This window comes from Cornus florida, unplaced genomic scaffold (genome assembly GCF_030987335.1).
Source record: "Cornus florida cultivar Cherokee Brave unplaced genomic scaffold, ASM3098733v1 CherokeeBrave_3.0.0_Hap2_Chr09, whole genome shotgun sequence".
Classification (NCBI taxonomy): domain Eukaryota; kingdom Viridiplantae; phylum Streptophyta; class Magnoliopsida; order Cornales; family Cornaceae; genus Cornus; species Cornus florida.
The window spans coordinates 83,530,027-83,555,233 of record NW_026775579.1 but is presented as its reverse complement, the minus strand read 5'-3'; the positions used below and the strand labels follow the sequence as shown (position 1 = coordinate 83,555,233).

Here is a 25,207-nt window from a genome sequence, read left to right as displayed (position 1 = left end):
CAGAATAAAGATATCAAATCATGCCCTGCCACAATATTAACACTAATCACATGGGCAACAATATTAAGAACATTGTGGAAAAAGAAGGAAGCAACCTTCAATGGTCTACCATCATCTTTAACTTTCTGACAATTAACCCACCACCACATTCATTTGTAGAAGAAAGATAAGCCGCATCAAAATTAAACTTCAGCATACCAATTGCCAGAGCTTCCCATGAAGACAACACCACCGGAGAGGAAACATCAAAATGGCTTGGTGTTGCCTCTGAGCATCATTAAAATTTTAAAAATATAAATAAATAAAAAATAAAATAAAATAAAATAAAATAATCATCCATAATCTTAGGACATCTGCACAAGAGATGGTCAATTGATTCTCCTTCCTCTCCACAAACTGGAACCTTCAGCATCATTCACTGAAAGCTTATTATCTAAGCCAGTCAAAGCTAATCGACATACAATCTTAACAGAGAACAAACCATTCGAATTAGGACCCCAAACAATCTGATCCTCCCATGCAGATTCTCTCAAAGGTAACTTCAACATAATAAGCTCAACATGTCTGCAATTAAAAGTCTCCTTTTTACATACCAGGAAAAAAAAAAATTAAAGTCTCCTTTTCTAGATTTTCATTCCATGAGTGGGAAGAATGTTTTCTAGAATTTCATTTTAACTAGACCACCAGCATAAGTGATAGAAATCTTTGAAATCAATTTCTCAGGTAACCAATCATGCTTTTAAACATTAAGCCTTTGTCTTGAACTTATTTACTCAATTCCTTTAATCTCGTATTTATTATGAATTTTGATTTTTACAGTAAATCATTTATTAATACCCTCTATATTATTTCTCATGGCCTATCATCTTACTTATTTATTCTTCACAAAAAAAAGCATTAAAGCTAAACTTAAGAAGCCTTCTATGATGCTTATCTCAAAATAAAGTTGATAGATTATATCATTACTAAAATGAATGTTGATAGTCACAGTGAGACCCACCTCGTACAACAAACAAGGTGCCACGATCACAATTCAACACTAATGGGTCACTACTGGAATTCCACTGGAACAAGAAGCTACATAATTGATCTATCATTCTTAAATCAAGAAAATATTGGGTCCGACAAAAATTCAAAATATTATTTTCGATGAATTGCATAAAACATGAACTGGATAAGAAATTAACAAAGAAACCCTATATATATAAACTATAAAAAAACAAATACAATTCATCGAAAACCTCTAATGGAGCCACGGTTTGCCCAACTCGAAGAAGTACCAGTCCCACTTGAACCACCGTTCTCTCTAATTATTCTGGTTTTTGCACTACCTTTCTTGCTCATAGACTTTGATCCTTCGACTTCCCCGACCAAATCCACCATATTCGATCCATCTCTGTTTTTTCCCAAACCACTCTCCACAGCCACCTGATTGAATTCTTCTTCAAGCTTCCTCGCCAATCTACTCCCAACAACACCCAAATCCTCGTCATCGTCTCCGTCAACCAAAGCCATGAATTGGCTCCGCTTCATGGTGATGGGAGCAGGAGGCGGGGACGAGCTCACGACCAAATTCACCTTTGATCTATCATTCGAGGCCGGACTTCCCTTGCTTTCCCCCAAACCACTCTCCACAGCCACCTGTTCAAATTCACCCTCAAGCCTCCTGGCCAATCTCCGCCCAACACCCAACTCCTCATCATCAACTTCGGTTTGCTTTGTTTTCTTGAGGAATGTCTCGCGCTCCGCTCGGAGTTTCCTGATACCGCCCTCCGTCCGCCCTTGGAGGCGATGGCGCTTGAAATTGAGAGCACCCATCGACCAGTAAGCTTCTTTTGCCCTCGACGGGTCTTCAAATCGGTGTATATTCGAGGCCTCGGTAGCCTCTTACCGCAAATTTTTCCGAGAACTAGGGCTACAACTGGCTTTTCGAGAACTAGGTTCTAGAATTTACTACTATTATTTACTTAACTCTTTACGAGGAGTCAATTCTTGCCTTGGTCAAACGATTATACCATATACAGAGTCTTATATTCCTATATAATAAGGGTGTTGTGGGCGTGTAGAGTGGGCGGGAAATTTGGCGCTATAAAAGACCGCGTGTTTTGAAATCAAGCGGTCACAAAGTTGCTTTTCGTAATTTACAAGATACGATTGTCAATTGGGGCTGAGAAAGCCCAAAACTAAGTTTAGTCAGATATTTGAACCCCACCTTGGAAGTTTTTTTTTTTTATTAATGCTAGGAATTCTTACAGCAGTTTCATTTACGTTGGGCCATTGTCTGCAAAAAAAAAAAAAAAAAAAAAATTATTGGTCTGTTTAGAAAAGTCCAATAAGTAAAACTAATCCAATCCAATTGAATTACATTAGATCAGATGAAGCCTTTCTTCCCATCGAATTGAATTAAATTTTTATCAATTTTTTATCAATGTGTAAGGAAGGATTTAAGTTATATACTATGAAACACCGACACGTGGGATTGGGTCATCGTATCGGTGTTGGACACGTGTTCGACACGAACACGCATATCGTAGGCTCCAACGCGTGTCCGACACCTCTGTAGAGGAGTCTTATTTTTTTAACTTATTTTTCATGCCGGACACAGCGAAGGACACGCCGGCGACACACATAGGACACGGGATTCAGATTTTTTGTCAAAAAAAAAATAAAAAAATAAAAAAAAAGATATATACACAAGCTAGAAGAGTGCAGCTCGATTGGGATCTTCTGAATTTATCCGGCCACTGTCGGAGCCACCGGATTGATTGATCGGCGAGATGGTTTCGGATCAAATCTACTTCGTTCCCCTTCGCACACCGGACTTTGATGGTGTCTATTCTACTCTCAAAGTTTATTCAACTTGAACACTTTGCTCTTGGATCTCTCTAGGAAATGATTGATAGGATGATGCTTCAGATCGATCTGCTCTGTCGCTTTCTCTCTCACACACCACACTCTAGTGGCGTACAAAGTGTGTTAGTGACTTAGTGACTTTTGATTTTTTGTACAATTAGGGTTTGTATTAGTGAATGGGCTTGAGCTTAATGATGCTTTGGCTATATTTTGGGGCAAAAAGTTTATTAAATAATGGGCATAAAATTTGTGTTTATTAAATATAAATTAGAAATTGAGTAAAAATAAAAATATATATTATAATATATATATATATTTTATTGCCGTATCTTTGCCGTGTCCGTGTCCTATTTTTTTAAAATTTGTCGTATCGCCGTATCCGTGTCGTATCGTACCCGTGTCCGTGCTTTATAGGTTATATAAGTGTCGCTCTCACGCTCTACACTCTCGTTCTTATTCTCACAATTAATGATGTAATTTTGTTGTTTTCGCGCTCCGTTCTCGAATTCATTATGACTCCTGCTTTATGTGACTTAGACATGTCTCGGCCACTTGTTTGTGTATCCAGCAGTGTCTTTGGTGAAATGTCCCCAACACGTCCATGTTGCACGCATGTCAGATACCACACATTCGATGAAGCTTCCTTAATTACCCCTTACCTTTTTCTCCTTTTGTTATATTGTTTGTGTTGGGGTTTCCATGCAAAATATATTTTCTTTTTTTGGTTGATTCTAGATTGAATGACTTAATGATTACAACAATTTGCTCAAAACTTAGTTAATTGATTGATTGAGATAATGTGAGTCAATAATTGAACAATAATCTGTTGATTAATCAATTGAAATTTATCCATCTAAAACTTGTTATTGCCATTTCTTCAATTCATGTCGCATTAACACTCGCCAAAAAACTTGGTATACATAAAAGGGAACATAAATAAGAGCAATGCAAGGGCAAACAGGTCCATAGGATTTACTTCTTTCTTAAATATAGTGAAAAAAGAGCACAAGTAGCTCTCTAAGATGATGAAGCACTAAAGTGCACTGCAACTAGGGAGGCATAAATACCATCTTTGATATTTATCAAACTTTCATGCTTTCCCTTCTCTGCAATGACTCCATTTTTAACCACTGCAATCAAATCTGCACCCTTAATTGTCGACAGCCTGTGAGCCGCCACCACCGTGGTTCTGTCGACCATAACTCGGTCCAGTGCATCTTGAACCACTTTCTCGATTTCAACATCGAGGGCATTGGTGGCTGTAATACCCCTAATTTTAAAAGGATAGTCCTGACATTTATTTAATTGTTTAATCCTTTATTTAATTGTTTAATTGGTTTTTATTTGATTTAATTAGTTTAAATTGGTTATTTTAATTGTGTGTTTATTTCATGGTTATATTAAATTTGGGTTTTGTTTTACTTAATTGATTAATTGTTTTGTTTAATTAGTTGTCTTAATTACGGATTTAATTGTTTTAATTTAATATTTTTTTTTAATTGTGTTAATTTTAGGGGATTTACTAATTTAATTGTCTTAAGTTAATTATTTTAAGTGACTGGTTTAGTTAATTTAAATTAGTGTTCATCATGACTGTTTTATAGCTTTATGTGCCGACAGTGAATATAACCTAGGTTTTTATGGGCCGAGTTATACATGGATTAGGGTTTAATCACTAAGCCTATAAGATTAGGGTTTAATCACTAAGCCTATAAGTATGTGTGTCACGGTGGTTTAGGGTTTTAGAACAATTAAACGTAATTTTTGTAAAAGCAGAGACCGTAGGATACAGAGGGAGAATAGAGAGAGATAGGAAAGGAAGGATAGGTGGGAGCAAGGTAGAAGGAACGTGGGTTTGTGGAACAGCAGTGGGGAATTGAACGGGCAATACAGAAACTGGGAATTTAGAGTTTCAAGTCTTAAACTCGAAAGCAAGTTCTTCTCTTCCTCCTTCCATCTGGCTTGTGTTCTGTGCACCTAGATAATCTCTAGGGTTTAATTAATTATTAAATCAGAACTTAAATGCTTACCATATAATATATTGATGATCTTTGCGTGTTAAAATCAATTCTGTTTAGTGCTTGCAAGTCTTATTTCAGTTTTCTGTTTTAAGCATGTTTTGTTGTTAGCAATTTTAGTTTCTGTAATTGTTTTTAACCTCTGTAAATAAATCATGGGGATGATTATGGGGTGTTATAGGACTCTTAAGATCAGTAGTGAAGAGGAACAGAGGGGTTGGACTAGAACTGTTATAGCAAAATAGTTTCAGATTCGTTCCTAACGCATGTTAGTTCGGTAGCAAATTAAATCTCTGTAATTGATTCTAATGGTTGTTATCAAACCTTTGGGATGCTCCTGGGTGTTAATAAGATGCTTAAGATCTATTTTAGAAACCAACAGAGTGGTAGGAATTGATCAGAGAGGGAACAGACGGACTGAAACGAAGCAATGGGGACAGAGGCTCTCAAAGGAGGTGAGAGCCGGCTCCATAGATGTGGGAGCCGGCTCCCACAACAAGTAGAGCCGGCTCTAAGGACTCCTAGAGCCGGCTCTAGGCTGAAAGAGCCTGCTCCCGAAATTTGGAGCAGGCTCCCTCTTCAATATACGATTAAATTTTTTTTTTTTTTTTTAGTTTTTTAAGGCACTGTTTGGTATTCTGGACACTGTTTGAGCCTTTGGATATTTCTAATGGATTGTGGGGACTTTACAGAGGATCTAATTACTTGATTATAAGTGTGATTAAACTAGTTGATGCATGGTTTAAGTCTCTAAGATAAAGGATAAAACAGTATAAAAGCGTATGACTTAGTACACTGTTATCGGATGGGACGAAATAAATTGTTTAGGTTAATTTAGCAATTTGTTGGACTATAATAGGATTATAGAATTTGTTCTAAATGTATGATAGAGTCATTGATATATTGGATTGGGTCTATGCATGCTTTGGATGCTAGTTGTGTAAACTATTAAACTGTTTCTTGCAATTACATGGTTTAATTATGGGATTTAAATTGCTGAAATCTTAAATACTTTTCTGCAATTATTTGGATGGTGGTTTTGAACTGTAAATTACTTGTTCATTATGTATACATTGTAATTTACCTGGATATGGAGGATTGTATGCACCGATATGGGACGGTGACATACTGGTGACGGTTTAGCTCCAAACACTTAAACCTAACTTAACGGATTTAAGGAATGGATTTATAAATATTGAATCCTAATTTTGGTTAAGACATGTCGACTGCAACTAAGTTGAGTGGCTTCCTGGATTAATGGACGGAGGTTAAGTCACATCAACTGAATAAGTTGAGTAACTAACCAGTTGGTTTGTTGTATGTCAGTTTATTAAATATTTGAACTACATACCCTGGATTTGGATGGATTTTATATATATGTTTATGGTACCACGAGCTGAGCTTGAGTCTCAGACTCGTTGGTTAGGGTGCGTATATGCGGTGGATGCGTAGCTGGTTATAATAGGTTGAGGTGTACCCTGTTAGGTCTAGGTACTCATGCCCACATTTGGGTACGTATTCGCATGTTGCCTTCTATTCAGGTTGAGACTCCTATTATAGACTAGTGAATGTCCCTTAGTGTGGACATATTTATACGTATGGACTAGATAGATATTGTGAGGTATCTACGGTATATCTGCGTATCGGGTCACTGTATGGATTGCAGTTAGATTAGAACTTGCTCGTGGGTCTGACCCACTCCTTTATTATTTTTTTCAGGTACAGGACGGTTCCAGCCTTAGAGCTTGATCATGCTTGTCGAGGACAGTCTCACATTCATCTGATTACGTAGGACTTTTCTCGATGTTTCTAGCATTTTCTATTTTCAATTTTCAGTTTCAGTTGAACTTTTGGTTAGGGGTCCACCAGTGGATTCCCAAGTTGTAACCTTGAAGTTTTGAAGGATTGGAGTTTTATTTTTCAGTTATGCATGGAGGGTTTTTATAATTAATGTTTTTTCCAGTTTTATTCTAACTTTATTATTTCATTTTGTTATCTGTGTTCGCTTTAAAATACTTTAATTGTTTGATATTCCCTCGGGTTTGGGCCTGGGCCTGATCAACCCGTGTCTCGAATCCGAAGGGTATCACAGTTGGTATCAGAGCACTCCAGGTTCAAGTGTCTCTAGGACGTTTCGTATTAAGACTTCCGCGTAGCGTTTTTTTTATTATATAGAGCTTATGTTTAGGATTCGTTGAATTCTTTTACGGTTCGTTTAAACTCGTACTGATGTCTGTCTTTCTATGTTAACAGCATGGTTAACACTGGAAGATGACAGAACATGAATAGTCGATAGAGGAGAGTGGCACGTAGACAGCAGGAACGTCTACAACGTCGGTAAATGGAAGAAGAGCAGCAAATGCCAGGGTTTCAGGAGGAGCAGGAGGAAGTTCAACAGACTCAGGGTCGGGTCAGAGATCCAGAGATTCCTCCACACCTCAATGACCTTATTGCTTGAGCTATAGAAGCTGGGGTAACAGCTGCACTCCGGAACCAACCACAGGTTCAGCAGGCACCTGTACCAACACCAGTGGTTCAGAAGGATTCTTGGGGAAAGGCTAGGAGCTCTTTCACAAAGGGGAGTCCACCTGTGTTCTCAGGCTCCACCGATGTGAGAGCAGCTCACTAGTGAAAACAGGATATTGAGCGTCATCTTCGTTTGGTTCAGTGCACGGAGGTTCAGAAGCAGATGCTTACTCTTTCAAGCTAGTTGGGGATGCACTACAGTGGTGGGAGTCAGTTACCACCCCAGAGGAGAGGATGACATTGTCTTACGATGAGTTCAGTGCTCGCTTTGATGAGAAATATTTTCCTTATGCGGTCAGGGCAGCTATGAAGACCGAGTTTCTAAATCTGTAGCAGGGAAACATGTCAGTGGCGGAGTATGAGCAGCAGTTCACGCGCTTATCACTTTTTGCACCGGAGGAGGTGGATACAGAAGAGAAAAAGCGCAACAGTTTCGTTAAGGGACTAATATGGTCTATCAAGAAAGCTATTACAGGTAGTCCAGCCTATACTACCTATGCTCAGGTGGTAGACGCCGCGCTACAGCAGTATCAGTTGACTGTGGATATCAGACAGGCCAAGGGTGAGAAGCGGGGTGACAGAGACTCTGCTAATCAGTCAGCTGAGAAAGGGAATGGGAACAGTCACCGACAGAATGACAAGGGTAAGTTCCAGGGACAACAGCCTTGGAAGAAGCACAAGGGTGGATCAGATGCTCCCAGGGATGTGGCACCTGTTCAGCAACAGCAGAATGGGGGACCACAGGCAGGACAGGGTCAGCCACAGGCTAACCGACAGAGGAGGCCATTCGGTACTTTCTAGGGTAGTTGCTATACTTGTGGGGAGTATGGTCACACTTCCCGGCAGTGTCCTGCAGTCAGACAGGGACAGAGACAGGGACAGGGACATCATGTGCAGCAGGGACAGAGGGCGCCAGTGCCTTTACCAACTCCACAGGTTCCACGAATTCACGGATAGACACATCTGGCTTTACCGGCACCGCCGCAGACTTAGGGACAGGCACCACAGCAGTTGCACTATGACGAAGGTATGCACTAGACCTTAGGGTATTTCTACACCATTGGGCGATACAGCTATTATACATAAGAGTGATGGGCCTGTGACACTAGATATTGGCAGACTCAGATTTCTAACCAACCTATTGATCCTGGACATGTACACTTATGATGTGATACTTGGGATGGATTGGTTGTCTCACTACCATGCCCAAGTTGATTGTTTTGATAGATCTATTATATTTATCATACCTGGTCAGGATATGTATGCAGTAGCTATGCCACGTTCTAAAGGGGGCGGTAGCACCTATTTGTTCCATGTGGAGGAGGAAAAGGAGGAGGGGATTACTGTGTCATTGGATAACATACCGATTGTACATGATTTCCCGGATGTATTTCAGGAGATTCCAGGGTTGCCACCTAGTCGCGAGATCGATTTTGTGATAGACTTAGCTCCAGGCACTGCGCCTATTGCTAGGGCACCCTATAGGATGGCACCGGTGGAGATGAGAGAGCTGAGGGATCAGATTCAGCAGTTACTCAGCCATGGTTTTATTCGTAGGAGTACATCACCTTGGGGAGCACCGGTTCTGTTTGTGAAGAAGAAGGATGGTTCGCTTCGTCTGTGTATAGATTACAGGGAGTTGAACAAGGTTATGATTCGTAACAAGTATCCTTTGCCCAGGATTGATGACTTGTTTGATCAGTTAAGGGGAGCCATATATTTCTCCAAGATTGATCTGCGTTCTGGGTATCATCAGCTGAGGGTTAGGGAGTAGGATGTTCCTAAGACAGCATTTCTCACGAGATATGATTCTTATGAGTTTCGTATTATGCCGTTTGGGACGACTAATGCACCTGCAGTGTTCATGGACTTAATGAACAAAGTTTTTCGGGCTTATTTGGATCAGTTTGTTATTGTTTTTATTGATGACATCTTGATCTATTCTCGGTCGGAGGACGATCATGCTCGACATCTTCGCATAGTCTTGCAGACGCTTCGTGAGCACCAGTTATATGCCAAGTTCGAGAAGTGTGAATTTTGGCAGCGAGAAGTGAAGTTTCTGGGTCACGTGGTGTCAGAAAAGGGGATAGCGGTTGATCCAGCCAAGGTTTCAGCTGTGGTAGAGTGGGGTCAACCTACTTCACCTACTGAGATTCAGAGTTTTCTCGGTTTGGCAAGATATTATCGTCAGTTCATCCAGGGGTTCTCCAAGATAGCAGGACCACTCACTCATCTGACCAAGAAGGGTGTACAGTTTGTGTGGGATGAACACTGTCAGCGAGCTTTTGATGAGCTAAAAAGGAAGTTGACTTCTGCACCAGTTCTGGCTACTCCACAGAGCGGGATAGAGTATCTTGTCTACACGGATGCTTCGTTGCAGGGTTTTGGATGTGTTTTGATGCAAGAAGAGCGACCGATTTCTTATGGATCTCGGAAACTTAAGCCTCATGAGCTTAATTATCCAACACATGATTTAGAAGAGTTGGCAGCAGTAGTCTTTGCCTTACGTATTTGGAGGCATTATCTGTTGGGTGAGTCTTTCAAATTATTCAGTGATCACAAGAGTCTGCAGTACTTGTTCACTCAGCGGGAGCTGAATATGAGGCAGCGTAGATGATTGGAGTTTGTAAAAGACTATTATTTTTCTGTACAGTACCATCCAGGGAAAACGAATGTGGTGGCGGATGCACTCAGTCGCCGACTTGTTGGTAGTATTTCTGCTCTATTCACTACTGAGTGGAATGCTTTGAAGAGTGTGGATGAGTTATCGGATGCTTTTATGGCTTGCATGGTGGTTACACCTTCCATCATTCGCAAGGTTTTACAAGCACAACTCACGAATCAGCAGTGCATTGACAAGGTTGCAGAGATAGCTTCTGGAGAGGTTCCATTTTACTATGTTGGGGCTGACGGAGGTTTGAGGTACAAGGGACGTTTAGTAGTACCTTCTGCTGATGGTTTGAGGAAGGATGTGATGACTGAGACTCACCACTCTGAGTTCTCTATTCATCCAGGAGGCGATAAGATGTATCAGGATATGAAGTTGCAGTTTTGGTGGGCAGGTATGAAGAGGGACATTGCTCTTTTTGTTTCTCAGTGTTGTACTTGTCAGATGGTTAAGATTGATCATCAGAGGCCGCCAGGAGCTCTACAGCCTCTACCAATTCCGGAGTGGAAATGGGAGAGCATATCTATGGATTTTGTGGAAGGGTTGCCAAATTCTTTCAAGGGGCATAATTCCATATGGGTCATTGTGGATAGGTTGACCAAGTCAGCTCATTTCTTGCCTATTTGTACTGATTTCACTTCGGAGCAGTTGGCAAGGCTTTACATCTCAGATATTGTGAAGTTGCACGGTATTCCATTGTCTATTATATCGGACAGGGATTCGAGCTTTGTGTCTGGCTTTTGGAAGAGTTTTCAGCTGGCTTTGGGTACGAAATTGCACCTTAGCACTGCCTATCATCCTCAGACTGATGGACAGACTGAAAGGGTTAATCAGATCATGGAAAACATGCTACGGTCGTGTGTTCTTGACTTCAAGGGACCCGGGAGGATTATTTGCCACTTGTGGAGTTTGCTTATAACAATAGTTTCCAGAAGACTATTGGGATGACACCTTTTGAGGCGTTATATGGCCGACCATGCCGATCGCCCGTTTGTTGGATGGAGGTTGGTGAGAGCCGATTCTTAGGTCCTGAGTTCATCAAGGATACTTCTGAGAAGATAGCTCTTATACAAGATCGCATGCATACTGCCCAAAGTAGGCAGAAGAGCTATGCGGATCGTCGCACTCGTGCTTTGGAATTTCGGGTTGGGGATCAGGTTCTTCTCAAAGTATCTCCTATGAAAGGTGTTATGCGCTTTGGGAAGAAAGGGAAGTTGTCTCCGCGGTTTGTCGGTCCATTCATGATTACGGATCGAGTTGGAGCTGTGGCTTATAGGTTGGCACTTCCGGATAACTTGGATCGCGTTCACAATGTGTTTCATGTTTCCATGTCACAAAAATATCTGCGCGATGAGGATCGGTATCAACATATCGATGTTGGGGAGATTGAGTTGCAGCCAGATGCAACTTATTTGGAGCCACCGTGTCGTATTGTCAACCGGCGGGATCAAATTCTTCGTAACAAGGTTATTCCATTGGTTCGTGTTCAGTGGAGTCATCACAATGAGGCTGAGTCTACTTGGGAACGGGAGGATGTGATTCGCTCACAGTTTCCTGAAATATTGGAAGAAGGTAAGAGCAAATTCCGAGGACGGAATTCCTTTTGTTAGGGGGGAAGAATGTAATACCCCTAATTTTAAAAGGATAGTCCTGACAGTTATTTAATTGTTTAATTGGTTTTTATTTGATTTAATTAGTTTAAATTGGTATTTTTATTGTGTGTTTATTTCATGGTTATATTAAATTTGGGTTTTGTTTTATTTAATTGATTAATTGTTTTGTTTAATTAGTTGTCTTAATTGCGGATTTAATTGTTTTAATTTAATATATTTTTTTAAATTGTGTTAATTTTAGGGGATTTACTAATTTAATTGTCTTAAGTTAATTATTTTAAGTGACTGGTTTAGTTAATTTAAATTAGTATTCATCATGACTGTCTTATAGCTTTATGTGCCGACAGTGAGTATAACCTAGGTTTTTATGGGCCAAGTTATACATGGATTAGGGTTTAATCACTAAGCCTATAAGATTAGGGTTTAATCACTAAGCCTATAAGTATGTGTGTCACGGTGGTTTAGGGTTTTAGAACAATTAAACGTAATTTTTGTAAAAGCAGAGACCGTGGGATATACAGGGAGAATAGAGAGAGATAGGAGAGGAATGATAGGTGGGAGCAAGGTAGAAGGAACGTGGGTTTGTGGAACAACAATGGGGAATTGAACGGGCAATACAGAAACTGGGAATTTAGAGTTTCAAGTCTGAAACTCGAAAGCAAGTTCTTCTCTTCCTCCTTCCATCTGGCTTGTGTTCTGTGCACCTAGATAATCTCTAGGGTTTAATTAATTATTAAATCAGAACTTAAATGCTTACCATATAATATATTGATGATCTTTGCGTGTTAAAATCAATTCTGTTTAGTGCTTGCAAGTCTTGTTTCAGTTTTCTGTTTTAAGCATGTTTTGTTGTTAGCAATTTTAGTTTCTGTAATTGTTTTTAACCTCTGTAAATAAATCATGGGGATGATTATGGGGTGTTATAGGACTCTTAAGATCAGTAGTGAAGAGGAACAGAGGGGTTGGACTAGAACTGTTATGGCAAAATAGTTTCAGATTCGTTCCTAACGCATGTTAGTTCGGTAGCAAATTAAATCTCTGTAATTGATTCTAATGGTTGTTATCAAACCTTTGGGATGCTCCTGGGTGTTAATAAGATGCTTAAGATCTATTTTAAAAACCAACAGAGTGGTAGGAATTGATCAGAGAGGGAGCAGACGGATTGAAACGAAGCAACGGGGACAGAGGCTCTCAAAGGAGGTGAGAGCCGGCTCCATGGATGTGGGATCCGGCTCCCACAACAAGTAGAGCCGGCTCTAAGGACTCCTAGAGCCGGCTCTAGGTTGAAAGAGCCTGCTCCCAAAATTTGGAGCAGGTGTAATACCCCTAGTTTCAAAAGGATAAGATTGGAGTTTAAATTTTGTTCTATGTGCAATTTTCTTTTGATTTTGTGGCTAGGTGCTTATGTGTCAAATTGTTTATGTGTTTGATTTTATTTTAAATTAAGTGTTTGTTTTATTTTGTGGATTTAAATAGATTGTTTTCTTTACTTGTATTTTTAATTGATTTAATTGATAAATTGTTATTTAATTGACTTGTTTGATTATTTCTTTGTATTTTTGTTTTCTTTAATTAAATTAAATAGTTTTTAGTCGTGTAAATGTTTTATTGGTTTTTGAATGGAATTAATTGGATTAATGGAATATTCCTAGTTGTAATGAAAAAATAGGGTTTAGTCTCTTACTATCTCACGCCGACTAAACTGGGCCTCAATTAGGTTTTCTATGGTGGATTAAGATTAGGCTTAGGGTTTTGATTAGTGCCTATATATATACTGTAGTATGTCTTCAAAAAGGGTTGAGAACCCTATATACGTACAGTGTTGATAGAGAGAAAAACAGAGAGAGTAACGGAGAGTTACAGAGAGAATTACAGGGAGAGATAAAGGGAGAAAGTCTAGGGTTTTGCCTTAGGCTAGGGCTGAACCAAGGAGGAGGAGGAGCAGAGGTTGGCTTGTGGGTAAAACCAAGAACAACAGAGGTGGAATGGTCGTCGGAGATTTCATCGGAAAATTCAGAGACGGTTAAGGCAAGTTCTATTCTGTCTCTTTCCCCTTAGCCTGTGTTCTGTGCACTCTTAGATGGTCTCTAGGATGTTAATTAAATATTAATTGAGCTTTTGCATGCCTATTATATGCCAAATTAATCATCTGTATATGTTTACAATATGTCTGAAGTTTTCCTCGCACCTCTGTTTTCCGTTGTTAGTTTTAAAGCATGAAACTGTTTTTATTTTAATCATTGTTGTGGTACTTACTGTTGTAAACTAAGTACTGGGACGTCATTGTATAAATATTAGACTGTTAAAATTAGTCTTAAAGAAGAACAAAAGGGTAGGAGGAGGCCGGAGATGAAGCAGATGATTCAAAACGAAGCACAGTAGGCTCAAAGGAGGAGAGAGCCGGCTCCAGGAAGTTGGAGCCGGCTCCCCCCTTCATAGAGGCGGCTCCAAGGGATAAAGGAGCCGGCTCTAAAGTGTTTTGAGCCTGCTCCAAGATTTTAGAGCAGGCTCCTTTGGTTGTGTGGTGTTTGGACGTGTTTGGGGCACTGTATGGACACTGTTTGGGCGTTGTTTGGAATTTTACATGGTTTCAGGGACTGGAATGAAGATTCTTAAAGTACTTTTAATGGATTTTAATTCTTCTAATTGTGTAATTTGGTCCATAGGGCAAATGGAATAAACCGTGTAAAAATAAGCAAATTAGTACGCTGCTAACGGATATGAAAGACTAAATTGCTAAATCTTGTTTTAAAAAAATTAACGGATTGTTGCATGGACTCTAAACATGATATTAGGCTATACTAGAGCCACAATAAATAAATTAATGGTTTGGTACTCTTGGATTTAACCGTAGGAAAGTATACAGCGGTGCCGGCTGTTAACGGATGGAAGGGGTTTAATGGCCTAATTTAATTTTAGCAATTTAACGGATTATCACAAATCTTATTTTGGTTGCATGCGGGGTCATTTATATATCATGTTTGATCTATGCATACCTTGGATGTTAATTGTTGGAAATATTAATTCTGTACTGCGATACATGGAATTAAGCTTGGGATTGTAACTACTGTAATATTAAGCACTACACAACAATTATTGGGATTAGAGTTTAGACTTAAATTGCTGAATTAGTACTTAGGTTTCGTTAACCTAACTGGAGGTTGGCCTGGAATTAATGGAAGAATTAATTCTGTATATTTTTTTTCAATTACTTGGATGGATGCTGGATAATTAACTTGATGAACTATTAAATCTTGTTTTGTTAGTTACATGGATGGATTCTGGGTTATAGATGATGAACTAATTTAGTTCATTTTATTATCTATTTGGATTATATGGATGTGTTTGATGTACTGCATAAAATGTTGCATCATTTACGGATCATATGCATGGTATGTACCGGTATGGGACGGTGACATACGGAGGGACGAATTAGATCAAAACACTAATTCCAACCCATTCAAACATACGGAATGGATTAACTAAAACAGTTAAATCCTACATGGTTTCATGTCCTGTCAACTAAAACGGTTGAACGACATACTGGATGGTTGTTTATATTTCTGCGTTAGGATGGATAGGGTTTTAACTAAAACATTTAAATCCTGATTTTATGTCGTGTCATGGCAACGAATCAGTTGAGCGGCACTACATTGGTTTGGATGGGAATTTATATATATAAATTATGGTACCGCGATTTGAGCTTGAGTCTCATAGTCGACGGTTAGGGTGCGTATATGCAGTAGGATGCGTAGCTAGCCATGTTGGTTGAGGTATACCCTGTTAGGCTTAGGTAGTCATGCCCACTCAGGTGCGTATTGCATGTTACCTTCTATTCAGATTGAGACCCTCAGCATAGTTAGTAAGAGTCCTGTAGTGTGGATATATAGTTATCTATTACGGACTATATAGATATGTTTGAGACGTCTAAGATGTATTTGCGTATCGGGTCTCTGTTTGGATTGTAGTTAGGATAGAACTTGTTTGTGGGCCTGACCCACTATTATTTTTCAGGTAACGGACGGTTCCAGGTCTTAGAGCTTGTTCGTGTTGAGCAGAGACGACTACTCATTCTACCGACGATGTAAGGGGGGTTCTTCATGGTTTAGTAGTGGACTTCTTTTTAGTTGTTCGCTTTCCAGTATTGGCTTTTGATTAGGGGTCCACCAGATGGATTCCCGAGTTGTATGATAATTGGAGAAGTTGGATGTAACAGACTAGTTCTTATTTATAAGATTTATTCTGAAGTTTTTAATAAAGGATTTCCATTTAGTTTCTTTTCAGTAAAATTTTATTCATTCCTGTTTTCTATATTGTATTCTGTGTTCGTTAAATGCTAATTTGATTGATATTCTCGGGTAATCGGGCATGGGCCTGGCCAACCCGCATCCGGAAATCCGGGGGTATCACAGCAGGCTCCCTCTTCAATATACGATTAATTTTATTTTATTTTAGTTTTTTAAGGCACTGTTTGGTATTCTGGACACTGTTTGAGCTTTTGGATATTTCTAATGGATTGTGGGGACTTTACAGAGGATCTAATTAGTTGATTCTAAGTGTGATTAAACTAGTTGATGCATGGTTTAAGTCTCTAAGATAAAGGATAAAACAGTATAAAAGCGTATGACTTAGTACACTGTTATCGGATGGGACGAAATAAATTGTTTAGGTTAATTTAGCAATTTGTTGGACTATAATAGGATTATAGAATTTGTTCTAAATGTATGATAGAGTCATTGATATATTGGATTGGGTCTATGCATGCTTTGGATGCAAGTTGCGTAAACTATTAAACTGTTTCCTGCAATTACATGGTTTATTCTAGGATTTAAATTGCTGAAATCTTAAATACTTTTCTACAATTATTTGGATGGTGGTTTTGAACTGTAAATTACTTGTTCATTATGTATACATTGTAATTTACCTAGATATGGAGGATTGTATGCACCGGTATGGGACGGTGACATACTGGTGACGGTTTAGCTCCAAACACCTAAACTTAACCTAACGGATTTAAGGAATGGATTTATAAATATTGAATCCTAATTTTGGTTAAGACATGTCAACTGCAACTAAGTTGAGTGGCTTCCTGGATTAATGGACGGAGGTTAAGTCACATCAACTGAATAAGTTGAGTGACTAACCAGTTGGTTTATTGTATGTCAATTTATTAAATATTTGAACTACATACCCTGGATTTAGATGGATTTTATATATATGTTTATGGTAGCACGAGCTGAGCTTGAGTCTCAGACTCGTTGGTTAGGGTGCGTATATGCGGTGGATGCGTAGTTGGTTATAATAGGTTGAGGTGTACCCTGTTAGGTTTAGGTACTCATGCCCACCTTTGGGTGCGTATTCGCATGTTGCCTTCTATTCAGGTTGAAACCCCTATTATAGACTAGTGAATGTCCCTTAGTGTGGATATATTTATACGTATGGACTAGATAGATATTGTGAGGTGTCTACGGTGTATCTGCGTATCGGGTCACTGTATGGATTGCAGTTAGATTAGAACTTGCTCGTGGGTCTGACCCACTCCTTTATTATTCTTTTCAGGTACAGGACGGTACCAGCCTTAGAGCTTGATCATGCTTGTCGAGGACAATCTCACATTCATCTGTTTACGCAGGACTTTTCTCGATGTTTTTAGCATTTTCTATTTTCAGTTTTCAGTTTCAGTTGAACTTTTGGTTAGGGGTCCACCAGTGGATTCCCAAGTTGTAACCTTGAAGTTTTGGAGGATTGGAGTTTTATTTTTCAGTTATGCATGGAGGGTTTTTATAATTAATGTTTTTTCCAGTTTTATTCCAACTTTATTATTTCATTTTGTCATCTGTGTTGGCTTAAAAATACTTTAATTGTTTAATATTCCCTCGGGTTTGGACCTGGGCCTGATCAACCCGTGTTTCGGATCCGAGGGGTATCACAGTGGCCTCATCTAATAGTAGTATCTTTGGATCTTTCACCACGGCAAGTGCAATTTCCACCCTTTGCTTCTGTCCACCCGACAATTGAATCCCTCGCTCACCCACGGCTGTATCATAGCCCTGCATTTCCATAACTCAGGAGGTCGGATAAATAAATAAAGCATTTTCGATATGTTTTCCATAACCCAAGGGAATGGTGGAAAAAGAGGATGAACGTGAGCCATTTCTTTTCATTATTGTCTATTAGATTAGAGAGTTTTAACCTGTTGTAGACCACTAACGAACTTGTTAGCATTTGCTGACTCTGCTATAGCTAAAATTTCTACCTCTGTTGCATCTCCTTCCTTCCCGTACGCTATGTTAGCTCGGACTGTGTCATTGAACAAAACTGGCTCCTGGCTCACCAAGCCCATCTGCTGCCTTAACCATTTCAACTTTAGCTTTTGGATTACAACACCATCTAGGGTGATTTGACCTGATTCAGGGTCATAAAATCTTTGAAACAAAGAAATAACTGTTAATTTCCCACTCCCACTTTCTCCAACCAGAGCTAGTGTCTGATAAATGAGATTCAAACAGTTAGTTTTGGTCCTTTGGAATGCTATTATGTCAAACTGTAGGATATACATATGTATCAACTTGTGTAAGGCTTTTCATCAAGTAAAAGAAAAGTATAGGCCTTGAGAATCAGTAATTACTGAAATGTTACCTTGCCAGAGTGAATATACAAGCAAAGGTCCCTGAAAATTTGAATGTCAGGTCTAGAGGGATACTTGAAAATGACATGATGAAACTCAATATCTCTCTTCACATTTTCTAGTGTTGTTCTAGAGTCAACACTTGAGTCTATTTTAGATTTCTGGTCAAGAATTGCAAAGATAGAAGCAACATCAATCTTGGCCTTATTGAAATCAGGAGCGAGTGGGCCTGTTTGAGAAATAGCAACGGTTGACATGCTGAGACCAAAGAAGACCTGCTAACTAAGACAGTAGGTAAAGATTCAGAATGCCAAGAAGAACCAAGAACTATTTTAGTGTTCAAGTAACAAAGTAGTCTATTAGTAATAAACATTAAGATGATAGTAACAATCGATTTCTAGCGCATATATGGTTGTGAATAACTTGATTACCTGGAAAACTTTAGCGAATGTTGTCTTGCCATCCTCAACAAACCGAGCTCCAGCATAAAAACTAGTCGCGTAGACACAGAATAGGAAAACAAAGGACAATCCAAAACCTGCACCACTAATTAGGCCTTGTTTTACTCCAGCTTTCATAAGGCCTTGACATTTCTTTCGGTACAGCTGCATCACCTTCTCTTCAGCACAGAAAGAAGCAACTGTTCTAATAGTACCAACTGCATCACTAGCAATTTGACTTGCCTCCTCGTACATTTTCTGTAAGCATTTACATAGGTCCAGATTATTACAATGAAACACTAAACGCATATCCTATGTTAGATAGTTAAAACAGAAAATATGTTTCACTTGCAGTTTTAAAGGATAAACATATAAGGGAAAAAATGATAAACTTGTAAGTTCCAATTGCCTTTTATCCTATTGGCCGGGGTTTGGATCTAACCTTTGCATCAGCACTGAATCCTCTAAGGAACTTCATGTGAAGATATGCACTTAGCATTATTAGAGGTACCATGACAAGAATTATAAGAGCCAGTTGCCAGCTTGCTGCAAAGGCAAAAACCAAACCAGCTGTAGCTGTTGTAACATTTTGAACGATCAAAGCAAGTGTGTCTCCAACCAAACTTCTCAAAAAATTTGCATCAGATGAAAGCCTTGCTCAAATTGCACCACTTGAGTGATCTGCTTCATCGAACCAACTTATATCCATGTGAACCACTTTATCAAAACACATCAATCTGATCCGTTTTATTAACTTACACCCTGCCATAGCAAAAGAGTATGTTCTTAGCGGAAGTGAGATAAAAGCTGTTACGCCAAGAACAAGAAACATGTATGCCCAGAATTTGGAATCCTTCCGAAGCTCATGAGCTGGCTCATAGAAAGTTTTGATTATTCTAGAAAGAAGTACCCCGAAAATTGGCAATACTAGACCAGAAACCACTGCACCAAATGAACCAAGTAATAGCACTGGGATCTCTGTCTTGTTCAGATAAGCCAATCGTCGCAGTGGGACTTCTGGGGCCTTTTGTGATGTTGCTGATGCTGGAGTTTTTGGTTCTGCATCTGTATCCAGGACACTGACTGCAGTGGTTACACGTGAAGAAACTGAGAATGAGTGACGGCTACTGTTTCCAGTTCCAGATGATCCCCGGCTTATGGATCATATGAAGGACATCTACTGACTTGAATGTCTTCCAGAATCTACAGTGACCTCTGGCATGTCCAGTTCATCTACTGCATTTTGTTTTGAGTCTTTGCTACGTTCTTGCAACTGTATAAGCTGGCAGTATGCTCCTTCAGAATCTTGTAGTAGTTCAGAGTGCAAACCTGATTAGTAGAAAGAAAGAACAGTTCAGAAAAATAATCAATATAGATGAACAAGCCTCATAGAGCTCAGGTGGCGAGAGTTAATGTTGCATTAGCTATATAATTTTTTAGAAAATTACAGCACTATGTGCAATGAAATTGGGCTTTGGCAACTTCTGGCACTTGAATGTAACTACTACAATTAACCTTTTTCCACAATTTTTCCTTGATGAATGACAGCAATCATATCTGCATTCCTCACTGTACTCAAGCGATGGGCTACAATTACGGTAGTTCTGTTGATCATAACCTTGTCCAATGCGTCCTGAACAACCCTCTCAGATTCTGCATCAAGAGCACTTGTAGCTTCATCCAGAAGTAGAATCCTTGGGTCTTTCAAAATTGCTCTAGCTATAGCAATTCTCTGCTTTTGGCCCCCAGACAACTGAGTTCCATGCTCACCGACCATTGTGTCTAGTCCCTAAATCATTAAACACAAAGCTGGAAAGGTGACTAAAAAGAAAAATGAGAAGAACATGGATTCTGGTAAATTAATTATAAGTCAAATCCTTTCAAAACCTAAATTAAAATATTAAGATGTTTAGGAAGAACTCTTTTGATGGAGAGGTAACAAGTAGAGTCTTTTTTATGTTCTGCTAACGTTTAGCAAATAATGTTTGGCATATTCGGAAAAAATTAAAAAATTCAAACAATTCCAAATCTACACCTGAGGCAATTTATCTATGAACTTGGCAACATTGGCAAGCTCAGTAGTAGCTTTAATTTCTTCAATGGTTGCACCATCCTTCCAAGAGGCAATATTATCTTTAATGCTTGAAGTGAACAACACAGGTTCCTGGCTAACTAGACCAATTTTTCCTCTGATCCACCAAAGCTGGAACTCTTTAAGATTGATACCATCTATAAGAACTTCACCAGCTTGTGGATCATAGAACCTCTCTATCAAGCTGATTACTGTTGATTTCCCACTTCCACTTTGTCCAACCAAAGCTGCTGTTGTCCCACTTGGTATTGAGAAAGAGAATCCATTAAATATTTGCTCATTTGGTCTTGCAGGATAGCTAAAATAAACATCTTTTAATTCAATATCACCATGAATATCATCCAATTTCAGTCCGTTCGTGTCATAAGGATCTATCTCAGACTTCCTGTTGATTGTCTCAAACATTTTAAAAGCAGCACCTCGTCCAGCTGCAAATGCACTCATGCATGGAGATGCCCGTCTTAAAACACTGTAAAAGTCCAAATGGGATAGAAATTATGTGATCTTTTCAAAAGAATCAAATATCAAATTCAAGCAATGCATCTACAACAAACAAGGGCCCATGCATTCATTCTTTAACATATTAACCAAACTGTTGGAACTGAAAACAAAAACAGAGGGCAACTCACTAGGAGCCAGTCAGCACAGCCATGACTACATTGATCACATCTCCTCCTGTATAATCTTTGTTTAATATCATTTTTGAACCAAACCACACAGCCAAAGCATAACTGCTGTATATGACAAGCAGAAATACACCAGTACTCAACCCGGAAGCCAAGCCCATTTGCACACCAGATTTGTAAGCTTTAGTAAAAGACTTGTTATAATTAGCTACAGCTTGCCTCTCCCCAGTAAATGATGCAACCTGAATGGCAAAGTAAAGGGTGATGAAAGAAAAAGGAAATGCTAAGCCCTCTTTTTGTCAATTCTGCATACCGTTCTTATTGAGCCAATTGTCTGTTCGACCAAAGTTGCAACTTGTGAATAAGCAGTTTGTGCACGGGATGTTAGCTTTGAAAAAATGAGGGCCATGACAGCAGCAGAGATGACAAGAGGTGGAATTGAAGATATCATGACGAGGGTGAGAAGCCAACCCTTGATGAAGGCTATAACAAAGCCTCCTAGGAATGAAGCTACCACCGTTATAAACTTCCCAACCTGTTTTAAATGCATCAATAAGAAAAGTACCAATTTAACCTGAAAATAGGAATAGAGTACTGCTGTTAATGTTGGGGCTACCATTTCGTAGCAGCAATACCTTTTCACCAATGGCATCTTGAATAAGGAAGGTGTCACCTGGCATCGTTTCAATAATTTCTCCGGCTTTAGCGTCCGTGTCAAAAAATGCAATATCTTGCCTCAATATAGTTTTCAAGTATAAACTTCTAATTCTTGCAGCCTGCCGCTCCCCTGTGACCATCCAGCAAAACAACTCTGCGATGTAGCAAACATGTTTTTCTCAACTTCTAATTGAAAACAATTGTTTACACGAGGTAGCTCGAAAACTAAATTCTTTTATCGGAAGGAAGCCTAATGTACTTACGAAAAAATGCTGAAAAACCAGACCCAGAGCCAAGTAAATATACCCAATAGATACCTGATAATAAACATTATACTGTTTGTTAGGAGCCTGAAGCAAAAACTGTTTTTTTCAATAAACTAGTACTTCTACTGCAACAGGATGGAGAACACAAAGTGTTGAAATTTAGGCATAAATGTCCAGAAAAAACAATTTTGTTTGAGTTAAAAAGGCATCAAATTGTTGATGGAATCATATATTTCAGAGTTTCAATAAGAATTCTGAAAATTTTCTTTTACCTTTGCGATTAGGAAGAAACTTATTTATCAAGAAATTAAGCAAGAACTGGTCTTACTATGGTGGAGTGAATATCAAGGTTAAGCTAAAGATACCTTGGAAACTTCATGAACCACATTTTTTTAGTTCACATTCTGTCCAAAGGAATTGATTACATTTCCAATTAGCACGGTCATAAGGGGCATGCAGATTCCATTCCCTATCGCTGCGATTGTGCCCACAAGCATTAGTACATGATCAGTGGAGTCAGCAAAGGAGAACAGTTTGAAATATGGAACAGTTTCAGTGACTTCATTTTTCTTTTGGGTATTATCCGAATTATCGTGGCTGCAAGAATTCTCAGCTGTTTTCTGAGTCTCCATCACTGGCGAATGGCTTGTTGATGTTGCAGCCTGCTCTGTGTTCGTATCTCCACCCAAATTGCCTCCTCAGCCATCTTTCCAAATGCAAAACTTAATTTACTAACTGTGAACTATCACTGCCTCTATGAACTTGGATCAAAGCTGCAAAAGAAGAGCATACATTTGAATCATTAACCTATAACTAAGCCAGAAAGGCGTAACACTGGAAAGCTGTGAAGTATTACCAGAAGAAACTGAATTTAATGAAATTTATTACGAACAAATGTTTTTTTCAAGATGGCTTCAAATTCGCTTCTAATGATTCCATATCGGTTAATCCTATTTGGTATAAATTAGCTTCTGGGCAGTCTTGAAAATAAAAATGTATTTGACTCCTTTAAATCGATCATAAATACATCAAATCCGATTCTCGGTACACTTGAATCTTAATTTACTTGATCAAAGCCTTCCTTGTGGGTTTTACATTTGGTTCCAAATTTGAAAGGGTCACACCACAGGTCAAGCCTAAAAACAACCCTCAATCCCACCTTGTTTGTAGCGTTTGTACTTTTTTCTTGCTCTCTGGCTTTAATTTGACTTATGGAAAGGGGTAAAATATCTGCTTCTTTATGTTTGTTTATTGGCAGACTAATCAACATCATTACAATAGTACTAAGCTAAACTTGATGACAAAGTGTTAACTCATATCCTGTGATTTCAATTCTTGAAAAATATATGCAAAATCAGAACCGGATTAGAATCATATGAATGGGACAAATGAGAATGCTTTGCTTTTGTATCATTGAATAATAAATCTGGTGTATAGTTTTCAATCTTTGGCATATGCCTTTATGCAGCATATACATACACAATCTTGGTGTTGGGCCTCTTCATTATTGGATTGCATGTTTGCCTCCATTCAATTGTGATTTTGACTCAGCTACAATAAAGAAAAGTCTATAACTCACGACATTGCGACACCGATAGAAAGTGAGTTGCTAGACCCCACACACTTTCCTCTCTCTCTCGTGGCAATATTAGCATTGCTCTCTCAACAATTCAAGCTCAAAAATTCTCTCTCTCTCGTGGCAATATTAGCATTGCTCTCTCAACAATTCAAGCTCAAAAATGGAATTTTTTTAGAACAGTTAAAGATCTTTATATAGCATGGCATGCCTAACCAATGTGTCACTACAGATATAAGCCTAATCCCAATCCCCCCCCCCCCCCCCCCCCCCCCCCCCCCCTTTTATTCCTCTCATAAAGTAAGGAACAAAGAGGTTGATCAAAACTTAATTTAAAATAATTTAACATAATAAGAAAAAAAAAAATAACATAATAAGAAAGAATAAAAATAAAATAAAGAGAGAGAGAGAGATTTAAAACCCTATTCATACATATGGGAGCATTCAAAAAGTTGGTAGAGGGTACAGCTCTCCAAACGGGTGTTTCTGTGTCAAGTTCCCTCCCCTTATTTGCCAAAAAAAAAAAAAAAAAACCTTCATTCACATGGGATTATGGCACAGGGATGATGACGAAATAAATGTTTAACCTATTTCTTTTCCAGGAGAGTGATAGTGAGTATCGATTCGGCCGCACAAGAAGCACGTAATAGGCCAGAAAATCACGCCAGAGACCGCCATAGCCACAAATTCACAGAGTGAAGAGATCAAATCAGGCCCTGCCACAATATTAACACTAATCACATGGCAACAATATTAAGAACATGGTGGAAAAAGAAGGAAGCAACCTTCAATGGTCTACCATCATCTTTAACTTTCTGACAATTAACCCACCACATTCATTTGTAGAAGAAAGATAAGCCGCGTCAAAATTAAACTTCAGCATACCAATTGCCAGAGCTTCCCATAAAGACGACACCATCGGAGAGGAAACATCAAAATGCCTTGGTGTTGCCTCTGAGCATCATTAAATTTAAAATAAAATTAAAAAATCATCCATAGTCTTAGCTACAATTGTATCAATAGGCCATTTCATCTTGTTCACCCATTCATTCCTGCACTTTCATAGTCTCCTACAAATAAAGGCAGATTGAGATCGATTCAAATTGGACATACATAATCTTTCATTTTATAAGACTATATGCATGCAAGATGTATTGGGAAAAAGCTCCTAGCAACAACCTACTCTAGCTTTGCCACAGTACATACCTTACTTACGTACACCCCGGCAAACCAGCCTTTTAGGC

At 38.9% G+C, this 25,207-nt stretch overlaps 1 protein-coding gene and 1 pseudogene across 1 annotated transcript; both read right to left on the bottom strand.

The window, feature by feature from the left end:
- Window positions 1–1,230: 1,230 nt before the first annotated feature.
- Window positions 1,231–1,818, bottom strand: LOC132273007 (uncharacterized). The gene has a single exon (XM_059774051.1). It carries the CDS (start codon window positions 1,816–1,818, stop codon window positions 1,231–1,233), a length of 588 nt encoding a protein of 195 aa, XP_059630034.1.
- Window positions 1,819–3,870: 2,052 nt separating this feature from the next.
- On the bottom strand, window positions 3,871–22,976 carry LOC132273395 (ABC transporter B family member 11-like; annotated as a pseudogene).
- Between the last annotated feature and the right edge of the window lie 2,231 nt (window positions 22,977–25,207).